At 34.1% G+C, this 9,476-nt stretch overlaps 1 protein-coding gene across 1 annotated transcript; it reads right to left on the bottom strand.

The window, feature by feature from the left end:
- Positions 1–2,011: 2,011 nt before the first annotated feature.
- LOC130736925 (uncharacterized) lies at positions 2,012–4,409 on the bottom strand. Its single transcript, XM_057588698.1, has 3 exons — positions 2,953–4,409; positions 2,454–2,850; positions 2,012–2,353 (listed from the first exon to the last, which is right to left on the bottom strand). The coding sequence occupies exons 1-3, from the start codon at positions 4,407–4,409 to the stop codon at positions 2,012–2,014; spliced, it is 2,196 nt and encodes a 731-aa protein (XP_057444681.1).
- Positions 4,410–9,476: the final 5,067 nt, after the last annotated feature.

The following is a 9,476-nucleotide window of genomic DNA, read 5'->3' as shown; positions in this document are numbered from 1 at the left end:
TTCCAACTTTCATCGATCGAGTTTTAGTTGTTTTTTCTGTTGATCCAGGTGAGAAAGCTTACTAAGGCAACCTCTGCTTTTGTCTATCTCCCAATATAAGAAGCATGTTGCTTTGCTCTTATAGTAGTACTAATGGGCGTACTTTAGAACAAATTTCTAGCGAAGGTCTTGGCAGTTTGGAACTGAAAGGTTTGGTTCATTAATAATATCTAGTAGTTTCATCATGCTATTCTGCTTTTGAGCTTGTTGTACTTACCGGAGCATTTCTGCGATAAAAAATTTCTGAATAGTAAAGCAGTCGTAGTATGCTCCCTTTACTTGCTCTAGTGCTCAAGTGATAGCTGAGTGCATACTGTTTGCATCTGAATTATATATAAAAGACTCTTAAAAACAACTACTTAATTCTCCATTACAAAGAATATACATTACATCAGAACCTAATTATTATTTGTCAGTGACATAAGTGTCGAAAATAATAGTAATGGAAATTTTGAATGGTGTGGATAAGGGTTAAAAGTCCAATCTCATAAGAAAGAAAAATCTCCATTTACATCAAAATCTCTCTCAGATTTCTCTACCTCACTATCACTACCGTTTTTCTTATAAATTATCCACAAACACACTCACAAATTCCACACAGTACCTAACATCATATGCAAATTTTGTTTTCACTGCAACCAGAGTCTGTTCTCTGGCATAAAAAAGCACTTCATAAAGTAAGAAGGTATCACATTTTGAATTTAAATCATTAAAATATTTATTTCTAATTAAAAAATCAAATGAAACTTCTTCCAAATCAGCAGCAATCCTAGGTGCTATTCCTGATTGTTGTCCAACTTTAACATGAATTAATATGAACTCATGCTAATTCAAATGAAACTTGCTTCAAAATCAGCAGCTTCCAGCCGTATCTGCATTCTAAGTAATAGAAAATCAAGAACTCATGAAGTGAGATTGGTAGACATGTTAGAGTAGGATAGACTAAAGACCACCAAACATAATAGCAATATGTGCAACATCAATCTAGCTAAGATAGTGCAAAGATAGCAATCAAATTTGCAGACAAATATGAAAGCCAAAGAATGAATTGAAGCCACTTTTTGGCTATGGCCTTCCGGTGGTTTCCATAACCAATCAGATCTATTTGTAAGGGGAAACTAATCACATGCTACTAAAGAAGATGAATGGAAGAAAACCCCTCTAGAAATTTTAGACCCATTATATTTGTTGAACGGCTAAAACAACTCTTTGCTTTATGTAGCACTGTTGTTGAAAGTACAATAACCAAATCAAAAACATATGCTGATACTAAATCATAATGGTTTCCATAACCAATCAGATCTATTTGTAAGGGGAAACTAATCACATGCTACTAAAGAAGATGAATGGAAGAAAACCCCTCTAGAAATTTTAGACCCATTATATTTGTTGAACGGCTAAAACAACTCTTTGCTTTATGTAGCACTGTTGTTGAAAGTACAATAACCAAATCAAAAACATATGCTGATACTAAATCATAATGGTTTCCATAACCAATCAGATCTATTTGTAAGGGGAAACTAATCACATGCTACTAAAGAAGATGAATGGAAGAAAACCCCTCTAGAAATTTTAGACCCATTATATTTGTTGAACGACTAAAACCAAGGTAATCAAACTCGAGAGTTTAGGTAAACTCGTGGAGGGAGGGTAAACTCGACTCGTAAACTCGACTCGTAAACTCGTAAGAGTTTACCGCATGCAAAAAATACATATAAAAAACACTATTATGGTGATGAACGCACACTAACAACATTAAAAATGAACCAAATCACCAACAATAGTGATAAGAACAAGTTCAAACCATAAATTAAATTACTAACAAGTTTAAGTTCATACATAAAAGCACTAAATAATGCAAATTAAAGGTTTCACAAGTCATAAACTCATAATAAAACATTAAACAAAAGCCAACAAGTCATGATATCAAATTTCAAATACTTCAACATCTTAAAATCCATCATCATGGCCATCATTCATCACCACCACTATCATGATCATCATCATCAAATTCTGCTCCCGATGAGAGAGGCTCATCAAGTATAGGATCAAAGATCAAATGCTCGGGGTCCCCTTCAAGAGTAGGCTCTTTTGTGACTTGATTCTCACCAACAATGTCATTATCCCCAACAAGAGATTGTTCATCAATCTCTTCCATATCTTCAGTTATCCATTCGTCATCAGATTCTATATCATCAAAAGGAAGGACAACTTTTCTTCTAACTTGTCTAGATCTTAACTTGTTGTTGTACATCACATAGACCAAGTCATTCATCCTTTGCTGATGCAAACGATTCCTTCTCTTTGTGTGAACCTAGCAATAAAAATTAATATCCAAAATTAAGGCTCATAATTTCAATTCTAAACAAACAAAGTTGATAACTAAAAAGTAAAAACATAATAAATTTATTTACCATTTCAAATGCACTCCAATTACGCTCACATCCAGAAGAGCTACAAGTCAAGCTAAGAATACGGATAGCAAAGTTCTTCAGTTCTGGGCATCCATCACCATACATGCTCCACCAATCTACAGGAGCCATAGTCTTCCTACTACTCTTGGCATTAGCATCACCAAACAAAGAATGAGATTTCTGAAACAAAGGAATCTGATTATGAATCTTATGCCTCACCAAGGGGTCACTTGTCATCCTATCCACACAAGCAAATAACCCTTGCTTGGTCTCAAGGTCCTTTACATAAGCATCATCATAGTGAAATCGGGGATTGAGGTAATAAGCAGCTGCATGTAATGGCTTATGGAGTTGGTTTTCCCACCTTTCATCAATAATCTTCCACACAGGCTCATAACTACACACCAATAGAAATACAAATATCAAAGAGTAAATATAATTAGGTTTTAGGCATGTTCCAAAAAAACAACACATAAAAAGATAAATTAACAAAGTTTACCTTCTTTGGACAGAATTGAAATTGCTTTTTATCTTCTCCTTGGCCGCATCCATCTCAGCATATAAAAAACCCATGGCGGGCTTCTCATCCGAATCCACCAAGCGAAGGACAGACATAAGAGGAATGGCAGCCTTGAGACATATGGTTATATTATTCCATAGACGACTATCCAAAACCATGCTTTGCACTTTTTTCCCATCTGATGAGGTAGAAACCTTGGTTGCTTTCCATTCTTCTGAGCCAAACATAGTCATCAATGCAACTTTAAGCTCATTTAGGCATCCCAAAGTCAAATATGATGTGGCGAATCGAGTGGCACCCGGCCTAATTAACTCTCTGTCTTTAGTAAAATGTTTCAACAAGGGAATGAGCATTGTTCTAGAGTATATGAATGTGGTGATCTTCCTTCCTTTTTTTATAGTTGATTCATGCACCTTTAGCTTCTTCTCAAAATCCTCCAAGATCAAATCAATGCAATGAGCAGCACACGGAGTCCAATACAAGTTCTTTCTTTTCTCCATAAGCTTTTGCCCAGCAGCTTTGTAATTTGCAGCATTATCTGTGACTACTTGCACTACATTCTCCTCTCCAACATGCTCCACAACATCATCTAGCATCTTGAAAACCTTGTCTGTTGTTTTAGAAATATCAGAAGTGTCCAATGAATATAGAAAAACAGTCCCCATAGGGCTGTTCACCAGAAAATTACAAATGGAACGCCTTTTCATATCAGTCCATCCATCCGACATGATTGTACAACCATTTTTCTTCCAATCCTGCTTAAACTCATCAAGCATGTTATGTGTTTCCTTGACTGCTCGCTTCAAGAGAGGCACTCTAATGTCATGAAAGGAAGGATGCTTATAACCAATCCCATATCTAGCAACCATATCCAACATCTTCGTAAATTCTGGATTTCTTATAGCATTGAAGGGAATAGCACTTGTGTAGAAAAACTTTGCAACTTGTAGATCAACTTGCTCCTTGTAGTCCTTCTTTACTATTTGATTCATTGTTGCTTGAACCCCACCACCATTTTTTACATTTGTAGTAAACTTTAAAATGCCATTCCCTTTTCTTTGAGAGCTTTCCGTTTGTACATCCTCACCCTCCCCCTCAACATCACCTCCATACTGAGTCAATTTCCTTTTTTTATCTTTTGCAGCTTTAGCATTGTCCACAAAATCCTGCATAACTAGTCTAACATCTTCAGGCACACCGACACAAGGTTCTGAATCTTCGCTTGATCCAGCAAGATGATGCTTAAATCTGAATATTCCTCCACTGACAATTTTTGGGCAATAATTGCATTTAACTTTTCGAGCATTGCCCTCAATATCAACCCCATGTTTCCACCCCATATCAGACCGATTTCCAGGAGCATTTTTCCTCCTATTTCTAGGTCCAGTAGCAGCGCTTGTTTCGTTTGAGGCACTTGACGGATCAACTTGAGACATTGCTGCAAATAACAACATATAATAAAGAACAAAAACAACATGGAGAGCAGAGGATATAACAACAGAACAAGAATGTCTAATTTCTAAACTCCATGGTTCTAATTTCTAAACTAGCGATTACAATTTACAAAATCAACATAGCAACAGCCAACAGCCAAGTGCCAACAGTCAAGTGCCAAGTGCCAACAAAATCAACAGAGAGCAGAGGAGCAGAACATGAACGCAGAAGCAGAAAAGTGGAGGGAGATTAATGGACTCACCTCAGAAGGAACTGGAACGCAGAAGAGCAGAGGAAGGAACTGGAAGAAGAACGTGACCCAGCAGGAGGAACTAGAACGCAGGAGAGCAGAGGAAGGAATTGAACGCAGGAGCAGTCATGGAGTCGTTGAACGCAGAGGAAGGAGTTGAACGCAGATGAAGGATTGAACGCAGCAGGATTGAACGCAGCAGAGCGGAATTGAACGCAGAGCAGAATTGAACGCGTTTCTATTTCTGAACCCTAGTTCCCCCCCCCCCCCCTAAAAAACGACGTCGTTTTGATAAAAAAAACAGGGAAAAAAGGAATTATTCTGAACTCGCTTTACTCGTTACAAACTCGCGATTTTACACGAGTTTAGCGAGTTTATATCGATTTTACCCGAGTTTACCCGAAAACGATTTTACACTCGATTTAACTCGAATTCACTACCTAAAAACGTAAAATCGTACGATTTTACGAGTTAAATCGCGAGTTTAATAACCTTGGCTAAAACAACTCTTTGCTTTATGTAGCACTGTTGTTGAAAGTACAATAACCAAATCAAAAACATATGCTGATACTAAATCGTAATGTGATAATTACACACTCATGCAAGCAAGACTTCCAATCACACTAAAGTTTGATTAATTGAACCATAGTAGAACAATAATTAATTATAAAATCTAATATTGCCTTCGAAAAGTGACTTTTAATATATGTAATGATGATAGATATATGTAGAATTGATGAACTAAGTCAGTAAAACAATATATGCATCACAGTAGTGCAACACCAAACACACATCTCTATCTCTTATATGGTGAATATATACATATGCATCACAGTAGTGCAACACCAAACACACATCTCTATCTCTTATCTGGTGAATATATAATGGACTGAGAAAAACCTCCATGAGTACTGGTCTCGGAGGGATGCGATTGCAAGTCGATGACAAAGTGGTTCCGTTCAGTGGAGAGATGAGATGAAAATTGCATGGAGGAGATGAATTCCATGCAGGAGATAGTGGAGGTAGGTAGGGTTTTAAGAGGGTTTTTACTGATGGGATGTATTATTGATTTAAATCACTTATCACAGATTTTATATTAAGATAAAATCATGAAATAAACAACATAAATCCTAATCAAATCTAAAATTTAAAAATGTACTAAATAAATATAGATAAAAACTATCAAAATCTAGCAAATCACAATAAAAACTCATAAAATCCGGAATTAATTAAAAATCTGAAAATTCAATAAAAATACCATAAAAAATAATTAATACTCTAAAAATAAATAATAATATAAATTAAGATAAAATACAGAAATAAACAACATAAATCCTAATCAAATCTAAAATTTAAAAATGTACTAAATAAAAATAGATAAAAACTATCAAAATCTAGCAAATCACAATAAAAGCTCATAAAATCCGAAATTAATTAAAAATCTGAAAATTCAATAAAAATACCATAAAAATTAATTAATACTCTAAAAATAAATCAAAAATAAATTAAGATAAAATCAAGAAATAAAAAACCTAAATCCTAATCAAATCTAAAATTTAAAAATGTATTTTTTTATTAAGGAGAAATAAGGTAAGGAAAAATCAGGGTACATGTGGCAAGTGGGGCCAAAGAGAAAGAGTTACATGTAAAATATTAGGTGATAATTAATCTGGGAGCGACACGTCACTAACTTGGCATGTGAGAGCGACACGTCATGCTAGAAGTTGTTCTTTTCTAATATATATTGATGGGTGCTAAGGTAACATATGTCCTACTATATGATGGGTGTCTGATTCAGATTGTAGGCTTAGACTTAATGTAGAACACCGATGTTGTTATCTGGTAGAACATAGATAAAATATCAACCATATTGTTGTGTTTTTGGATGATTTTATGATATTTTTCTAGCATTCTTACAGCGTTTTCTTCAACACATTGAATGCATTATTTCCCTATGAACAATAATTTTAAATTCAAAAAAAAAATTAACTTTCAATTTTTTTTAATTCAAACAAAAAATTAAAGTTAATTTTTCATCCAACAATTTTGTATTGAATCTAAAGGAAAAATTTAAGTTTGTTTTTCTCTTATGTTGTGAGTTTTTTATTTTATTTTTAGATTATTAATTAATTTTTATTAAATTTTCATATTTTTATTTAATTCAGGATTTTATGAATTTTTATTTTTGATTTGCTAGATTTTGGTAGTTTTTATCTATCCTTAATTAGCACATTTTTAAATTTTAGATTTGATTAGGATTTAGGTTGTTTATTTCTTGATTTTATCTCTGAGGCTTTTATTTTATTTTAGATTTATTTTTAGAGTATTAATTAATTTTTATGATATTTTTATTGAATTTTCGGATTTTTATTTAATTCAGTATTTTATGAGTCTTTAGTGTGATTTGCTAGATTTTGTTAGTTTTTATCTATCTTTAATTAGTACCTTTTAGATTTTATATTTGATTAGATTTATGTTGTTTATTTCTTGATTTTATCTTTTTATTTAATTCATGATTTTATGAGTTTTTATTGTGATTTGCTAGATTTTGATAGTTTTATCTATCTTTAGTTAGTACCTTTTTAAATTTTATATTTGATTAGGATTTAGGTTATCTTTTTCTTATTTTTTCTTAATTTGTCTTATTTTTATTTAATGTTAATTCCAGGAAAAGGGATTTGATCTGATGTTGAGGGTCCACAGAGCTACCAAGGACACGCAGAGATTTGATGGTTGCTAGGTGAATTTGGCAGAGTTTCTCATTAGCTGCGGACTGCAGTTGTTTCTATATTTTTTCCATTTATCACCTAAGAGAAGTGTGTTTACTTAAATTTTTAAACTCATGATGTAACAGAATGGGAAATTAATCAGGGACTGCAAGGTTAGTTAGATGTTATTATAGTAGTTACTTAGTACTAGGACGAGATGAGCTATAAATATAGGGAAATCAAATTAGAGGGACGCATTATGTAGCACGATATATCTCTCATTAAGTATGTCCTTTTGTAACACCCCATTTTCTGTTATTAGGTTATTTATTATTTTATTTTAATTAGTATTATGGTATATTGTAATTAAGTGATTTTGTTAGATAATTAAGTGATTATGTGATATAGATAAATAAGGTTTTAGGGTTTAGTGTGAGTAATTGAGAGTGGGGCCCATTGTATGGCTATTTAAGGGTTAGGAGTGAAATAGAAAGAAAGAAAAGAAAAAAAATAAGGATTAGAAGAGAAGCAGAACAAGAAACACGTGAAAGCAGAGAAGGAGAGGAGAAAAGAGGAGAAAACTTAGAACTGATCTACAAGAGGTAAGGGTTTGAATTCATGTTTTATGGATTGGTGTGATAGTGGATAATGATAGAAAGCATGATTTAGGAACCCTAGGTTGCAACAATTCCCAAATTGAAATAGTTAGGGTTTGGCTTTTAGATGATTTTGGGGGTAGATGATAGGCTTGCATGATGCGCAGAAATTTACGTTCTCTTGTACCCTTTTTCGTGCTATGTTAGTGGCCGACTTTGAAGAAGTAGTCTTCATAAAAGTTGTAGGTTTCTCTGTTACGAAACTTTTGCCACTGGTTTCACGTCATTCCGACGTCTGTAGCTCGAGTTATGTGTATTTTAGTGAGTATAGGTTAAGCTGTCCAGTTTCTTACGAACTGCGGTTAGTGTACGATTTTTCCTGATTTTTGTACTTCGAATTGTGACTTGAAAATTTATAGAGGTTTACAAAACGTGTATACGGAACCATGATAAAAATATTAGATTTTTCTGAGTATATTTGATAATTTACATCTATTTAATAATTCATTAGATGTGTGGTGCGCGCACATGGCGAGTTGCGCAGGAAGATGTCACAAGATGTCGCGACATGGCGAGTTGCGTAGGGAGATGTCGTGAGATGTCGCGACATGGCGAGTTATTCAGCGACATGGCGAGTTGCGTAGGGAGATGTCGTGAGATGTCGCGACATGGCGAGTTGTGCAGTGAGATGTCGCGAGATGGCGAGCATGAGCATGTCGCGAGTTTTTGGGAAAATTTAGAGAGAAATCCAGTCTTTAGGAAATAGTTGCAGAACCTGTTATATATGAATTATATTTAATTTACATCTATTTTTAATAATCATTATATGATGTTGTTTCTGAATTGATGTTATGTTTGAGATGCTAAGTTGTTGTGATTGCAAGTTGTATAATTGATAACATGTAATATGTGTTTTGTGCAACTGGTGATGAATATGCTAAAATAATTAGGACTTGAAATGGTCTGAATATGCATATGTTAGTTGAGTTTTGCACAATACACCGCATAGTTGTCAAGAGGCAATGTTTGCTAGTTCTCGTGGAGGCTAGTGACTTGTTCCAAAACTGGAGTGGTTTTGAAGCCTAGAGCGAGGGCTTTATTTGTGGTTATCTGTCTGGAGTGGACGCGGTGATACCGCTAAGGATAACAACTTTGGTACCAAAGGCATTTGCACGGGTCTCACTTGAGTCATATGTGTTATGGTGATATTTTTGGAGAGATTTGATGTGGTGGTAAACTGGTAATTAGAGACTATTATATATGTTCTAATTGAGCTATAATTTATGGAGTATTTGCCATAACTGTGAACTTGATTAATTATGTTAAAATTACATAATTTATTATTTGTTAGTGAATGTGAGTAATTTATGTGGAGCATAGATAAGCTTTTACATTATTTATTATTATGCTTATCCATATGATATGAGTTCTCACCCTTCTGTTGGAATGATGTTCTATGCGACATTGCTCAGGTACCGAAGATAGTGGAGCTTCTCGCGAGGGTTAGTTGGAGGA

This window comes from Lotus japonicus, chromosome 2, assembly GCF_012489685.1.
Source record: "Lotus japonicus ecotype B-129 chromosome 2, LjGifu_v1.2".
Classification (NCBI taxonomy): domain Eukaryota; kingdom Viridiplantae; phylum Streptophyta; class Magnoliopsida; order Fabales; family Fabaceae; genus Lotus; species Lotus japonicus.
The sequence above is the reverse complement of the archived record's forward strand: the minus strand, read 5'-3'. Positions and strand labels throughout refer to the sequence as shown.

Bases quoted from the DNA above. Each gene is read 5' to 3' on its own strand.
- LOC130736925 (XM_057588698.1), bottom strand. From the start codon at position 4,409: ATGTCTCAAGTTGATCCGTCAAGTGCCTCAAACGAAACAAGCGCTGCT. The intron at 2,851-2,952 runs GTAAACTTTGTT...ATTGGTGTGTAG, and splicing joins TTCAATTCTGTCCAAAGAAG to TTATGAGCCTGTGTGGAAGA. The intron at 2,354-2,453 runs GTAAATAAATTT...TTTTATTGCTAG, and splicing joins ATTGGAGTGCATTTGAAATG to GTTCACACAAAGAGAAGGAA.